We start from the raw sequence: 15356 nt of genomic DNA, 5'->3' as shown, positions 1-15356 counted from the left end.
CTCTCGTTCTCTCTCTCTCCCCCCCCCCCAACCCACCACATTGAGATGGACACTTTGGATGGCATTGTGAATGTTTTACGTTACTGAATATGAGAATTCTCTGCTTATGGTGAGTTGTCTGTGTTTGCACTTATTGCTAAACCACAGACTGGTGCTATGAGGATGAACTCTTCCCACTACAGTACAGCAGTGAGAAGGAGCTTGAAAGCTTTCCCATCCATTTTAGATGAACCACAGCTTGTTGTGATGTCTGAACCTGGCCAAACTATAGTTTCATGAACCTCAAACTGTAATTTATGAAACAGCCTTGTTTCAACAACCATATATAAGATTAAGTAAAGTTAAGTTAAAATGGAAGTGGAAGCTTCCAATCTCCTGGCTATGCTAGAGGATAAGAGAAGGTGGAAGCTTGTGAATGATACTTTTATACTTTTAATATTAAAATAATGCAGCCTTTGTGCAGTTGCTAAGTGTAAAGTGGATTGGAAGTCCCTGGTTCAAACAGCACCTCTGCCATGGGCTCATTTGGGTGGACATGAATAAATCAGTGCTCTCTCTATATTTATACAAGGGAAATATTTTATTATTTGTAGCTTTATCATCAGAAGCTCTAAATTCTCTTCTTTAGTAAGTGAGGACTTTGTCATGGGAGGCAGATACCTCAGCAAGGGCAAATGCATGGTGATGAAATGAGTATTGTGCTGTGACACATAATTGTAGTTGGTGATGCTCAGTTATTTTGAAGGGTAACTGTGTTATCCAGCATGGTATGATTACAGAGGTGAAACACTTGTGCAAAGTTCAGTTTTTTATCATGATTTCCTAGTGAATCCCCCCCCCCCGGTGAAAGCATGGCCTTGTGAGATCAGTACATTGTCTGCTGTTTCTCTCTCTCTCCCCCTACCTGAAATGATAAACCCCTGCATCTGACACTATAACTGTTTAGAACTATGAAGTTTCAGCACCACCACCAGCAACTGCTTGTAGGAAGTAATGTCGTAGAGCATGGGTAGGCAAACTAAGGCCCGGGGGCCGAATCCGGCCCAATCGCCTTCTAAATCCGGCCCCCAGACGGTCTGGGAATCAGTGTATTTTTAAATGAGTAGAATGTGTCTTTTTATTTAAAATGCATCTCTGGGTTATTTGTGTGCCATAGGAATTAGTTCATTCCCCCCCTCCAAAATATAGTCTGCCCCCCCGGGGTCTGAGGGACAGTGGACTGGCCCCCTGCTGAAAAAGTTTGCTGACCCCTGTTGTAGAGAGCCATGTGCTGGGCTTGGCCAGTGCACTGTGTTACCCCCATGCCCCTATAAAGTTGGAGATCATACCCTTCCTGCAAGAAGGTGAATGGAGAGTAGTGGAAGAATAAAGGATTTCTTTTATCATGCCTGTCTCTGCCACATGATTACTGCAGGAGTCATGTGACTGGAAAGGCTATTATGAGAATCTACCATACTGATGATGTCACTGTTATTAGGGGCAGGGGTGGGAGGAATCCTTCAGCAGGCAACCTCTGAGAGATGCATATTTTGACATAAATACATTCCAATGGAAAGAAGAAGGGCTACACCTAGAGTTTTATTAGAAATACAGCAAGTAGCTCGTCTCTCCGTGTTGAAATACATCCCTTTTTATATCCTGCAGTTGACAAATTGATAATTCATGAGGCTTCTAAGTGTGCTGTTCAAGAGCACTGGGTAATCCTTAAAATTACGGCATTTAATCTGAGAATAGAGCTGTTGACTGCAGACTGTCAAATTAAGCTAAGCTAGTTAAAGCCACTCAAACTGTTTAACAAGTATTTGAATAAATACCCAATCACAAGTGGAAAACTATGTTTGGATATCAGCAGAATGGATTTTTTTAAAAAAGAAAATGTGCATTTAGCCTATGGAATATAAATCTGTTTAAAGTAGCAAGGTTACACGAAGGCTATCTGATCCATAAGAGTAGAGATGATAAGTGTTCTGTAACACTTTGCAGTTTGTTTGTTTTTTAAACTGATATTTTCTCCATTATAGAAACAAAATGCCATTGTAAATTGCAAATTACTGTGTGTGTTTTAAAGAAAACTGCCCGGGAATTGCTTTCAAAACACCATGGAGTCAGCAGTGGTTCTGAAAGTGTTCTCCCTCACTTTTGAAACAGGGATGGGGATTCTGTAGTCCTCCAGATACACTTAACTGTAACTTTCATCATCCCTCAGTGTTGGCTATCAAACATTAAAATATATTATCCAGATTTTCCCCAGTATATATTAAAGCCAAATTAATTTTCTTAGGTCTGACATCTTTTGAAGTTTCAATTTGTAGCCCACCAAAAAATCAAAAGCATTTAGAAGTATTGAATCTTCTAACTTGCTTATTTTATTTGTCCAAATCAATTTAACCTTGGAACATATCTGCCAGCAACACATAAATACAGCATTTACAATACCACATTTCCAGCAACCCAGATTAAAATTATTAATATTGTTCAGCCTTGAGGGTGTAAAGTACCTTATGTAAAATACTTTGAAAGACCATGCTGTGAAGTGGTATCAATCATTGACTAGGAGACATGGCGGGCTTCTCCACATGATCAGTTATCTGGCTGGTGTGTAACACCCAGAGTATAATCTTGTTTCCATCTTCTTAAAAAGTAAACAAAAGAACAATTTGTTAAAGGCCGTTACATATGTTTTGGAACTTTTTTATAATGGTAAGATTAGTTAAAATCTTTTTCTTTGGCGATCACTCGTAGCTGGGCAAGATTGTCTACTATTAACACGGTCTTAGTGGCATGTCCGTAGGTGACTGTGGAGGCCAATTCTGGATCCACACATCCTTCCACAGTGGGGACATAGGTTTCTGGGCAGGAGTTCATCATGGTGAGGGTTTGCCAAATGTGTCTTCCTTTTAGCTCGTTTCTCCCTTTCATCCTGAGTGTTTTCAAAGTTCATGACACTATGGTAAAGGCTGTTCTCTAATTGGAGTACTTGCAGGCTGGTGTTTCCCAATTGGTGGTATTTATCCTACATTTTTTTTAGATTTGCCTTGACAGATTCTTTAAACCTCTTTTGTTGACCACCAGCATTACACTTTCCATTTTTAAGTTTGGAATAGAGTAGTTGCTTTGGAAGACAATAATCGGGCATCCGAACAACATGACCAGTCCAATGAAGTTGATGTTGAAGAATCATTGCTTCAACACTGATGTCCTTTGCTTCTTCTAGTACACTGGCATTAGTTTGCCCCCTCATTTTTCTTGACTCTGTTTAGGGCACCTTTTCTAGCCCCTAAATATTAGCTAATTATTTCTTCTTCTTCTACTACTACTACTACTACTACTACTACTACTACTACTACTGTATTTCAATTGTCTAGAAGATTACATATTATATCTTGCTTATTCCAATAATAAAAGCATTCTAAAATAGTATGAATACCCCCCTCCAAATATCTGTAATGGTTATATTGTGATAACTCAGACATAAAATATGAAATAGGTTAGGATGCAGATTCCTTTGTAATGATCTATAATTGCTCTTGAGTGTCCCCCATAAATTCCCAATAACTCAACTAATGTTATTGCCTTGTAATAAAACTTGCATCCCTATTGTTTCTGTAAGATTTTGTGAAATTCTTAATTACTTCCCCAAGCACCATGAAATTTATTATCGGTTTTCTGCCAACTGGATAATATTGATTGCTTACTAAAATAGTTAACTATTTAGTAGGGCGGATGGAACACATTTAATGTGGCTTAAATGTTATAAAATTCCAATTTTTACTTTGAAATGATTTTTATTGAAATTATTTTGAATATTTTAAGGCATGGCAGTTGAAAAGCATGCATTTCCATTTCATAGTTTTAGGCACTGAGAATCTACTAAATGTTTAACATGCTCAAAGAGGTATGCATGATATATATCTTGTCATACTTCCTAGGTATAGTCATTTGAAAGAAGTGAATTACAACATTGAAACTGTTTTATTTAGCTCTTATGATACCCATTATGTCACTTGAGTTATGCAACAATGCATTTTAGAAATTGAGCTCTGTTGGGAGCATTTGGTTGTGATGGAATTAGAGGTGAGCTGTGTGAGTACATTTAGCACAAGGCTTTTGCTTGCTTGTTTTGTAAATGAAGCTTGTTAGTACAACTTGCCTATGCATACCTAGAGTATACGTTTTATGCAGATAGGACAATACTTCTGCACATTCATGTAATGTCTATTTATCTTATGAAATGAAAGGAAGCATATATAATATTGTGGTAGTGGGGTTAACTAAGGCACGCCAGATTCCATACTTCTCCCAGCTTCCATTATATCTTAACATTATTACCCTATTGTTGAATAAGCTGTGGTCCCCAGCCCTGCACCCTGCTCTCACTTGTGACTCCTGGAAGCTGTCACCATGTGACTGTGCCACACCATGGTAAATGACTTTGACTAGCTGACTAAACTAGGGTTTCCATATTTTTAAAAGTGATAAAGTTGTGTAGCTTTTCCCCCCGGGGGTGCTAGAAAATTCCACCCAGACGCCATTGTTGGAGGGCAAATCCTGCCTATGTCCAGGAATTTCAGGACAGCCCTAACTAAACAATTTAGGAACATCTACTCCATGTGAAGGCAGGCTCTGGCAGATTGAGGTCAATCATGGGTCCAACAGTCAAGAAGGCTGTTTCTGTATGTGCTGTAGAGGGAAGTCAGGGGCAGATGGGGCTTATCAACCTAGGAAGGTAGCCCATCTAGGAGAAGGAAAACTCATCCTAAACCTCCCCTGTCTTTTGGATATCTTCAGGAGAAGCAAATGCTAAGGAGTAAACCCTGCACAAATCCAGAGTGGAGACCCTAAGATGGTTGAATGATGCCTTGTACACCTCCTTCCTCCCACAACTACTGCAGCCAAGCAGGTGCTCTGCTTTTCTTTGGACCAGTGAGGCCGAGAGGGAGGTCTGGTTGTCCGGGCAGCCCTGGACCGCCATACATACTGTGTATGACTTGTGCACTGGGAAAGTCACTTAGGTGCTGCTAATGCAGTGGTTTGACTTTACCCCCAGAGGTGTGCTCTATTGCCTCTCAAGACAGACAAATGCAAAGAACAACATATGGCTCCTTTTAGTTTGTCATATTCTATGTGGTTGGCCTTTGAGATTGCAAGGAGATAACAGAGTCTATTGTGAAATTAATAGGATCACAGGTCAAAGAAATAATTTAGGTTTCTAGAATGGCTTTATTGAGTGTGTTTAAAAAGATCCAGCATTAGAACTCCATGCTGTTTTCTGGAAAAATTCTGAGAATGGAAAGTTCCAGTCTGTGGTCTGCTGGTACCAGTGGGTTAAGGAAGATGTGCATATGAAATCATTAGTATATCAGATAAAGCTAGCAAGTGGTCTTGTGAAAACAAACTTTTAATACAATGTTGTATTTTTTCTTGTCTGTCAACAAGGAGTTCTCCACAGTCATCAAAGCATGTGTATCCTTTAAGATTTGCTTAATTACTACAAGTTAGAGAAAATTCCTCTGTTTTATATCTGTGAACCCCTACAGATTGTCCTGTGCAGATCTTAATACTGCTACAATAACTGTGCAGTCCTATACAAGTCCTGTAAACGCCTATATAATAATACTGTAATCCTATACAGGTCTGCACAGCCATAAGCCACTTTATGTTCCATAGGACTTGTATAGGACAGCAACTTTAGTGACCATTTCTAGTACTAGTTTGTTTGCTTTTCGTCTTTCGCTACATTCCTTAAAATAATTCTTGTCAAACATATAAAAACTATACGTTATGAAAAAAATCATGCACACTTGTCTCTGTTAACTATTTCCTTGGTAACATTTTAATATTTTGTGTAGAAGGACATGCTTCTCCTTAAGCTTTGTTTCCATGTTGCAGTTTGGATATGTTGTGTATACCAAGTCAGACTACCGGTATGTCTTGCTCAGTGCACGTAAAAATTACTGCGGGTCTCAGCAAACCACTTGATAAACCATTTTTTCCTCCAGTACTGGCATCATAATCACAACCAGTACTGTATTATGAAAGTCATGAGCCTCAGGCCAGGTGAGGTCATGGAGAAGGGCTCCTTTAACTGGCAATTTTTGAGGGGAAAATGAGCAGACTGCACTGGTCTGTATTACGAAAATTGCAGTCTTAGGCTAGTGTTAGCCTGTTTGCTAAATCCAGCCCTGGTTAAAATGCCCTTGATTTTTGCAGGGGGGAAAATGAATCAAGTGCAGTCCAAGCACATATGTTATTGACTGCTCTGCAGCTGGTCCGTTGGCTGCCTGTGGATTGCTAGGTTTGTACTGACTGGCACCAGGACAGCTAGTGGAGGTGCTAGAGATTGCACATCAGAACCTCCCGCATGCAAGGCAGGAGCTCATTTCTGGAACTTCTTCAATAACTCTACAGTCACTTCTCTTTTTTAATTTAAGAAAATATAAGAACTTTTATGCTTTTTTCCCTGGTGGCAACTGTGTGTTTCTCATTGTTCTTTATTTTGTTAAGCAAACCGGTTTCAGAATTGAAATAGGCAACCTGAAACAGGTAACCAAAATTCAGCTTCTTGATTGCAGAAATATGTGATAGCTACTGAGTGATATTTCTTCTCTTAACATGACACACTGCTTGGATTTTTTTTAATAAAAAAATTAAAGATATGGAAGACCCAATTAAAGAATTTGCTGCAATGCTAATAAGACAGTGAATGTTGGAAGTTCAGTTGCTGCACACACCTGCTCAAAAGTACTTCTGTGCTCCATTGCCGTCAGTAGAAGTATTTAGCAGCTGCTTTAATCTCTCCCATTGAAATTATTGGGACTTCAAAGTACTTTAATTTGGATTATACCCATTAGGTGATATCCAGCTATGTAATACAGAGAGCAGACCATTGATTTCAATGAGTATGACTAACATTGAGTGCCACCCATGGTGAATAAGCTAAGCCTGCTAAACTGTGAACCTTGTCTTGTGTGTGTGATTCTGCCCTTGCTTAGATGTAGAAAATATCGGTAAATATAGTACGCTTGATGGGAGTTGCTGGCACACTAATAACTGAATACCTGCTACTGAGATTACAAGCAGGAGAATACTGCTGTGCTCTGCTTGGCCACAGTGAGAACAGTATGCTGAACTTGATAGGCATTTTTTCCTTCTGATCCAGCAGGGCTCGTATATTCTTATGATCTTGTTTTCTTTCTGATGATCTCCTGTGAATGCCTGTCTGGTAGCACAGAGTGCATTCCTTTGGGGCTATGCTTCCCACTTTTAATTATTTTTTAGGCTGCTTCTCTTCAAAAACAGTTCTATCATGCCTTACCGAGGTAGCACCTGCCTCTTAGATTTGCAGCTTTCTCAAAAGAGCTAGGTAACCTCCCCAATTATTTGAATGCAGCAGCTTCATTGCTCATAATTTGAATTGTGACTTTGGGTCTTGCCAGGTTTGCTGGGGTTTTTGCTTGTTTGTTTGCTTTTTTTTTTAGTGGTGATAAATCTGCTCAGTTTTTATTTTCAGTTGTCTGAGCTAAACTGTGAAAGTTGTTTGATGCAGCTGCATAAGAACTGGCACACGCCCAGCTGAAAATGAGTGCTGGAAGTGTTCTGAGCTAGTGCTGGAAGATCCAGCACAGACTGCCCCTGACGTAAGGACAACATCTTGACTATGCAGTGATTTCTCTGCTTTTGTCAGTGTTTGGGGTATCCCCCCCCCCGGAGTTTAATACTACTGTATAAGGGATAATGATAAATCATTATTGACATGACAGTTGAGAGCTGTAGCTTGTGAATGGCACAGAAGGGAAGTACCCAACCCAACACAAAACATAAAACAGTAGATTTTATGTTTGACTGGTGATTTGAACACACTCCTATTTTCTGATGTCTTTGATTTAGAGGTGGGGTTTCATGTGATATCTCTTTCTATGACAGATGTGAAACCACTTCCCCAGTGTGTGTGTGTGTGTGTGTGTGTGTGTGTGTACGCGCGCGCGCGCGCGCGCTTGAGGAACTAGCATGGCTTTTAGAATTTTGGTCAAATAGGCATCATTGCAACCCAAACACAAATTAGGTACATTACCTGCTGCAATTGCAAGGAAATGGGTGCTGTTGAATCTTAGCACTTTCCTACTGAGCTTAATTTCCTAATTAAATATGCCATCTTCTCCTGCCTTTGCTAGGTGAGAGAGAGGAGAAATCAAGGTTTCAGTTTCAAGCTGTCATTGGATGGAGCAATAGCTCCAGGGTCTGAGCTGTGTGGGTGAAAGTGATTTGGGACTGACTAAAATTCAGCTCTCCCATATAGCTTTTATTTTTCTTCTATTTTTTGTGTTAGTTCTATAAATATAGGATTTGTACCATTTACTGAGATACTTTATTGAGAGGGTATGGAAATGCCATTTTTTAATACTCTATTATTAGATCTCTGAATACTAATTGTAAATCACCGAAATCCTTCCTTTGTAGAGTACTGGTACTTGTGATCCCTCTGCCCTGCCACCAAGCAAGAAGGATGTGTGTGAGAGAAAGAAATTAATGTTTTCTCTGTCTCTCTCTCTGTATAAATGTGTAGTTTCATCACTTGTTAGGAGAACCTTTTACATAGGTAAAAAAGGAGAGTGAGTTCTGATCATAGCACTCACACAAAACCTTTTTTTCTGTGAAAACGAGTAAAGATCTGGAACAAAAATAGTGTTACTTTTTTAAAAGTTGTAAATCTTTAAGACACTCTGGCTGGTAATTCCCCCTCCCCTCCATTCAGGATGTTTTTAATTCCACTTTCAAAAACAAAACATTTCCCCTAGTTCTTGTATGCACATTTCCATTTCCAGGGCATTACATTTCAGATTTGAGAACAAAGCTCTTTTGTTTTGACTTTCTCATCAACACACTTGGTGTACACAGTGATTTATGATCCTCACTTTCTGATGCTTCTCATTTACCTCTGTAGAGAAGTCCCTATTGCCATTTTATAGATAGGGAACTGATACCAAGAGCACACATATGTAACAAGCTGCAGTCCTATGCATGCAAACTTGAGAATACATGTTCTGTAACATAGAAGCACAGGGAGTTGTTTTGTATGAGATCAGACCGTTTGCCTATTTAGCCCAGTAATGTATACTCTGTCTGGGAGCAGCTCTCCAGGGTCTTAGCCAAAGATGAGTCTTTCCCCTCAGCTGCTATCTGGTCCTTTTTAACTGGCTTGAACCTGGGACCTTCTACATCCAAAGCATGTGCTCTGTCATTGTGCTGTAGTCCCTCCCCAGTGAATTCAATGTAGCTGTCTTCTAGGTAAGCATATATAGAATTGCACCATTAAATTGATATAATAATCATTATATTAATACGATAATCATTCCTGCTCCCCTGGGAATGTTACTTGTACAAGGCCAGAGGTAGGGTGAGGAGGTCTAATGAAGAAGTCTCAGCATCCTCTGTTAATTGCAATCCGCAGGATTCTTTGTGGGAAGCCATGTTAGCCATATTAAAGGTAAAGGTACCCCTGCCCATACGGGCCAGTCTTGACAGACTCTAGGGTTGTGCGCTCATCTCACTCTAGAGGCCGCAGACACTTCCGGGTCACGTGGCCAGCGTGACGAAGCTGCTCTGGCGAGCCAGAGCCGCACACGGAAATGCCGTTTACCTTCCCGCTAGTAAGCGGTGCCTATTTATCTACTTGCACCCGGGGGTGCTTTCGAACTGCTAGGTTGGCAGGCGCTGGGACCGAGCAACGGGAGCGCACCCCGCTGCGGGGATTCGAACCGCTGACCATGCGATCGGCAAGTCCTAGGTGCTGAGGTTTTACCCACAGCGCCACCCGCGTCCCGTTAGCCATATTAACAGAGCATCAATTAAGTTTCTACTATGTATATATGTCCACAGATAGGGGCTTGTTCCAGTTTGGTTATGTTTTTAGGTGCCTACTGAATATGATTTGTTATTATTGATGACTATTTTAATTTACTTCAAAAACATAATGTGTGAAGCTTCCTCCAGCCATGTAAAGTGAGAAGCATCTAAAATGAACTGTATACCTGCTCTGTAGTTGTGAATGTCTGCTGTCCCTTGGCAGAGAGTATCTTTGGTTACCAACATCTTTGTAATATGTGAAATGGTCTTGAGAAGATAGTTAAACCTTTGTCTCTGATATATCTAGGTTTCCCATGTTAAGTCTGTTTGTCATGTAGGCAGTACCAACATGATCTTTCTTTATTGAATTGTTCCTTTCAGTCAACTATACAAGTGTGTATGTGGAGGTGGCGGCAGCTGTACAAGTGGATTTAAAGTTCCTGATGCATGTGCTGAATTTTCCAGGCTTTTGTTTACTTAAGGACAGCTAAGAATGAGTTACTTTGCAGGTTTTTGTTTGAAGATTGCCAAGGATGCCTTGGAGCATAGGCCTTGTCTCTTACAACTTAATTGAAGAGGAGAGTGTCTGAATCCTTAGTCAAGACCTTTTGTTTTCTGAAATGCTCATTAGTCATTGACGATAATGGAGTGTAAACAAATAGATTAATTTTAAACAGCCTGGTTAAATATACCTTTCCCCAAAGTGTTGTAGTTTATATTCTTCCACTTTCTGAGGTGCTGTTGCTAACTAACTGTAACTAACTGTGCTCAGCTGGTGCCTATAAAATGGACCCAGCAAAGTCTGGTTGCTGTAGCCACTGGTAAACTGCTTCTCCACACATTCCTCTGGTCTGTGAATTTTTTAACTGGGAAGTGGTGTTAAGAGGGCTTGATTTGGTCCTGGGGCTTCCAGTTTCTGCTCTGTGCAGTAGAGGATGGGAATGTCTACATCAGGGATGGGGAACCTATGATCCTCCAGATGTTGTTGGACTCCAGCAACCAGCAATCCCAACTGGTGTGACCAGTGGCTAGGGATGATGGGAGTTGTAGGCCAATCACAGCTGGAGAACAATAGGTTCTTTATCTCTGGTCTGCATCAAAAGGTGTGATCTTGCTCATCACTTGATGTGGATGGTGTGGAATGCCGATGATACTGGTTTGACTAAGGGATTCCTGACCACTTGCTTGGGGCAGGACAAAAATACAGCCCCCCCTCCAAAAAAATCCTTTCTTTTCTACATTCAAATAATCTTTTCAAGGCCTCTCAATTTTTATATCTGTATTTTAACTTCAGTAATGTGAATGAGGGATTCTTTTTATATTGTATTTATGTGTTAAGGTTTATGTCTTTTTCTTACTTCCTGTAAGCTGCACAGAGAACTTACTTAGGCAGTTCATAAAGAAATATTGCACTTTTTATTTTCTTGGGATGCCTGCTTGGACTAATCACCTTGATTTCCTTCTGCTTCTTTCTTAGCGAACATTTGTCCTGCTCCTTCACCTTCTTCTTGCACGGGGACAGCAATGTTTGTACCAGCGTGGAAATCAACCAGCACCAACCTGTGTACTTTGTTAGTGAAGAACATCTCACCCTGGCCCAGCAGTCTAACAGCCCTTTTCAAGGTAGGTTTCTTTGATTGACTCCAGAGATTGTGTCCTTTTTGGACAGACTTTTCTGTTATCTAAATGAAGGCTTTGTAGCAAGAGGGAGTTGAGCAGGGGTAGGCAACCTAAGGCCCGGGGGCCGGATCACCTTTTCAATCCGGCCCATGGACGGTCCAGGAATCAGCGTGTTTTTACATGAGTAGAATGTGTCCTTTTATTTAAAATGCAACTCTGGGTTATTTGTGGGGCCTGCCTGGTGTTTTCACATGAGTAGAATGTGTGCTTTTATTTAAAATGCATCTTGGTTATTTGTGGGTCATAGGAATTCGTTCATTCCCACCCCCCAAAAAAGTCCGGCCCCCAACAAGGTCTGAGGGATGGTGGACCGGCCCACTGCCAAAAAAGGTTGCTGACCCCTGGAGTAGAGGTTAATCACAAGACTGATGAAAATGTCTTAATAAGTTTGCAGATTCTCTCCTGGATTTCAGTTTTCTTTTTTATTAGTTATTCTAAACACTCAGCTTTGTCAGGAATAGCTGTCTTGAAAGATCCATTTTGAACTTCCATCAAAACATGAGAATCTTCAATTCAGTATTCCCTAACCTGGTCCCCTCTCGATGTTTTAGATTCCAACTCTCATCAGTTCCAACCAGCGTGGTCACATATCTGAGAGGATGGGAGTTGTAATCCAGAACATCAGGAAGGTTGGGGGAGGCTGCTGTAAACAATAGGCAAAATGTGGTTTTTAATCTATGTGTCAGTTCACATAGTACATTAATGTCAGCTGCAGCAAATATGTATTGTACGGGTACTCTTGCCAAGAAACACTGATTGGCTATAGCTTTTGGGATGTACACCTGATGGCCTTGCCTGTGTTTGCCTCTTATCAATGTGTGAAATGGCACTGGAGCTTCCTGTAATGCAACCTAATAAGCTATTCTTTTTTAAAAAAATAATATTTATTAGTAGTTTCAAAGTTATAAAGAAAAAAGAAAAATTAAAAACAACACTGTAATACATAGGGGGAAAAAAGAAACAACAATACAACAACAAAAAAGAAAAAGAAAAATGGAAAACACAAGAAAGAAAAAAACAACAACAGAGATCCCAAATTACATATCTATAACTTCCATTTGCTTGTTTCATTGACCTCCTCACACCTCCCTTTTTGTATTCTAGTTTAATCTAATAAGCTATTCTTGTTAAGGATGCGTCGAGATTCTTGAGTGTTGATGCCTATATGTTGCACTAAAACCCAAAACTTCTCGATGGCAATAAATGGATCTCATATGTTTTTTTCCTGGAATGACCCTGAACTTATTTTTTGACTGGTTCTTCTACATGCAAGTTTAAAAACACACTCATGTTCAGCAGTTTTTCAGCTGTCTGTCGGCTGCTGCCAACTGTTGAAGGGTAACTTTCCTAACATAGACCAGTTTATGACGCTTTTAGAGATCACCCTTCTCTTGTTACCAGGTTTCCCCTATTATTAACAAAGAAAAGAAAATAATTTGAGCCTAACCTGTACTTAGCAGCTTGCAATCTGTGTTTCAGTAGATGTTACTGGTGTTTCTTTAAAAAATAAAATAAAAATCCATTCACCTCTCCTGTATTAGAGAAAATTGTTCCCTACTGCTGATCTCTTACAATGCGTTTCTATATCAGACGTTTGGATGAATTTCTATCTGCTGTTATGGTACACTGATTCTTACATAACTCACCCTGTTTCAGTACACATACATTTTAATGAGGGACAATAAGTCCTTGTCCTGAGATCGTCAGGTGAGGATGGCTCCTTGCTGCCATGCAACACAGTAGAGCACAGTCTACCCTGCTAATTAAAGCACAGAATTGTTTCTGAGATTTAAAACGGTGCTTTTAAGTGGAGATTTCAAACTTTGTCAGAGTTAAGAGGCTATTCATAATTCTGAACTATGTGTTGAGATTAGAAGCCTCCTGCTCCTTTGTCATTCTTTCTGAACCCTGAAAAATGATTTGTGCAAACTGGTTTGTTCACAAATTGTGATTTCAAGCTGTAGTCTGAAGATGATTGACATTCCTTGTTTCCCAGGAAACTATGGTTTACACTTACTACAAACCAAGATGGAAAGCCTTAAACTCTGTGTGCAGGAGAAGGGGGAAAGGAGCAAAAAAGCACACTTGTGGCCCAAGGACTTTAGGTTGCCTACCCCTGCTTTAGTATCAGTCCAGTATTATGGAATACTCTGCCAATAGGGATTGAGCAGGAACCTTCTGTTCGAACTTTTAAACACCTGCTGAAAACTTACATTCTTTCTGTCCTATCCAGGCAAATAAGACTATACCTTTCCATAAAACTTAGCTGATTTCTGGTTTTAACTTTATAAATATATATATATATATTTGTATTGCATTATATATAATTTTTGTAAACCATTCTGATATTCTCTTATTAATAGTGTTATGTAAACATTTTTATAAAAAATAAAAAGGAAAGATAGTGGAACTTCCCTTAATACGAAGCAATATTCAGCTTTTAGCCTTAGTTGGAAATTTCCAAAGAAAAATGAGCATAGAACAGTGCTGGGGAACCTCAGACCCAGGTGTGTGGGTGAATCTGGCCCCTGGAATTTGCTCAAGGCCACACCCCTACTAGTCTAGTCCTGCTTCATAGCCTTCTTGAATGTTTTTGCCTGACTGGAATGTGTCCTTGAATTGCCCTTGGATTAAATCAGCGAGAGGGCTGGAGCTACCCATGGCATCCCATGCTATTGACTAATTACATTGGCTATTTTTTATTCTGCCCTGCCTTGCAGGCTTTGGTAATGATTCTTGTAAATATTCTGAACTGGAATGTTCACCCTAAAGCTTCTAATAGCTGCTTAACTTTAGCCACTGAAATGGATCTCAAATAAGAGTCTTTGCAGCCCTTCATGGGGGCAGTGATGGTAGCCAGGCTTTGGCAAGCCATCCAGCAAAATAGATTTTGTACTGGAATCCTTAAAAAGATTTAACTTCCCTTGCAAATTTACTGCACATGGAAGCTTAGCCCCTTGACACACCAACCGCCCTTGGGTATACATTGCAGATCTTTTTGGGGTGGTGCTGATGAATGACAAATGTTCTTGTTCTTTGTATTGTAGTTATTCTAAGTCCCTTTGGATTAAATGGTACACTCACTGGACAGTCGTTCAAGTTGTCTGATTCAGCTACGAAAAAACTGATTGGGGAATGGAAACAGTTCTATCCTATCACATCCAACCTGAAGGAGGGATTGGAGGAAAAGCAAGAAGAAATGGATTGGGAGGATGACTCTCTCGCTGCTGTGGAAGTCCTTGTTGGTACGAAAGCTTTTTAAATCCCTAAACCAGTGGTGGGAGGGACTGTAGCCCTCCAGATACTGTTGGATTCCCAGCTCCAATAAGCCTCACCCAGCATGGCCATTGGTGATGAGTAGTCTAGTCCAGCAACACCTGGAGGGTCCCACCTGCCTCCAGCAAATGAAATTGCTTTATTTAATTACTATTTCTGAAGTGCCTAATGCAGCTCTCTGGTCTCTGATGAAATGCATTGTCACCAGACAGTCAAGGTGGTCTTCACTTGTGAAAACGTACTTAGTTCATATGTAGTGTGGATTTAGTAGTAACAATCCCCCGCCCCAAAAAAATCTTATTGGTCACCTTTGTGTAAATTGGAAATGTAAAAAATTTGTGCTGTTGCCTTGTTCAAAAAAAATATTCTTTTAATCAGACTATGTCTTTAAATCAACTAAATGATTCTATAAGTGTTGCAGTGTTATTAAAAATATTGCTGATGAGCTATCTTTATCAGGAATGGGACAGGAGAGCACCAATTTAGGAGCTGTTAATTGCCTGTTTTAAAAAAGGCCTTGCTGCTAAAGTTAAAATTCGTGACTCCTGTTTCTTCCT

At 40.1% G+C, this 15356-nt stretch overlaps 1 protein-coding gene and 1 long non-coding RNA gene across 2 annotated transcripts in view; one reads left to right on the top strand and one right to left on the bottom strand.

Annotated features, from left to right (window-relative positions):
• Positions 1-15356, bottom strand: part of LOC308574419 — a 198239-nt gene that overhangs the window by 54573 nt on the left and 128310 nt on the right. The window lies entirely within an intron of this gene.
• The window catches only part of MED13 (mediator complex subunit 13), a 100184-nt gene that overhangs the window by 40292 nt on the left and 44536 nt on the right, over positions 1-15356 (top strand). Inside the window, exons 4-5 of the mRNA XM_081171942.1 lie at positions 11321-11466; positions 14571-14768. Of these exons, the coding sequence (XP_081028068.1) occupies positions 11321-11466; positions 14571-14768 (344 nt within the window). The remainder of the gene's footprint in view (positions 1-11320; positions 11467-14570; positions 14769-15356) is intronic.

The sequence above is a fragment of the Podarcis bocagei genome, assembly GCF_964188305.1.
Source record: "Podarcis bocagei genome assembly, chromosome: 15".
Lineage (NCBI taxonomy): Eukaryota > Metazoa > Chordata > Lepidosauria > Squamata > Lacertidae > Podarcis > Podarcis bocagei.
The sequence above is the reverse complement of the archived record's forward strand: the minus strand, read 5'-3'. Positions and strand labels throughout refer to the sequence as shown.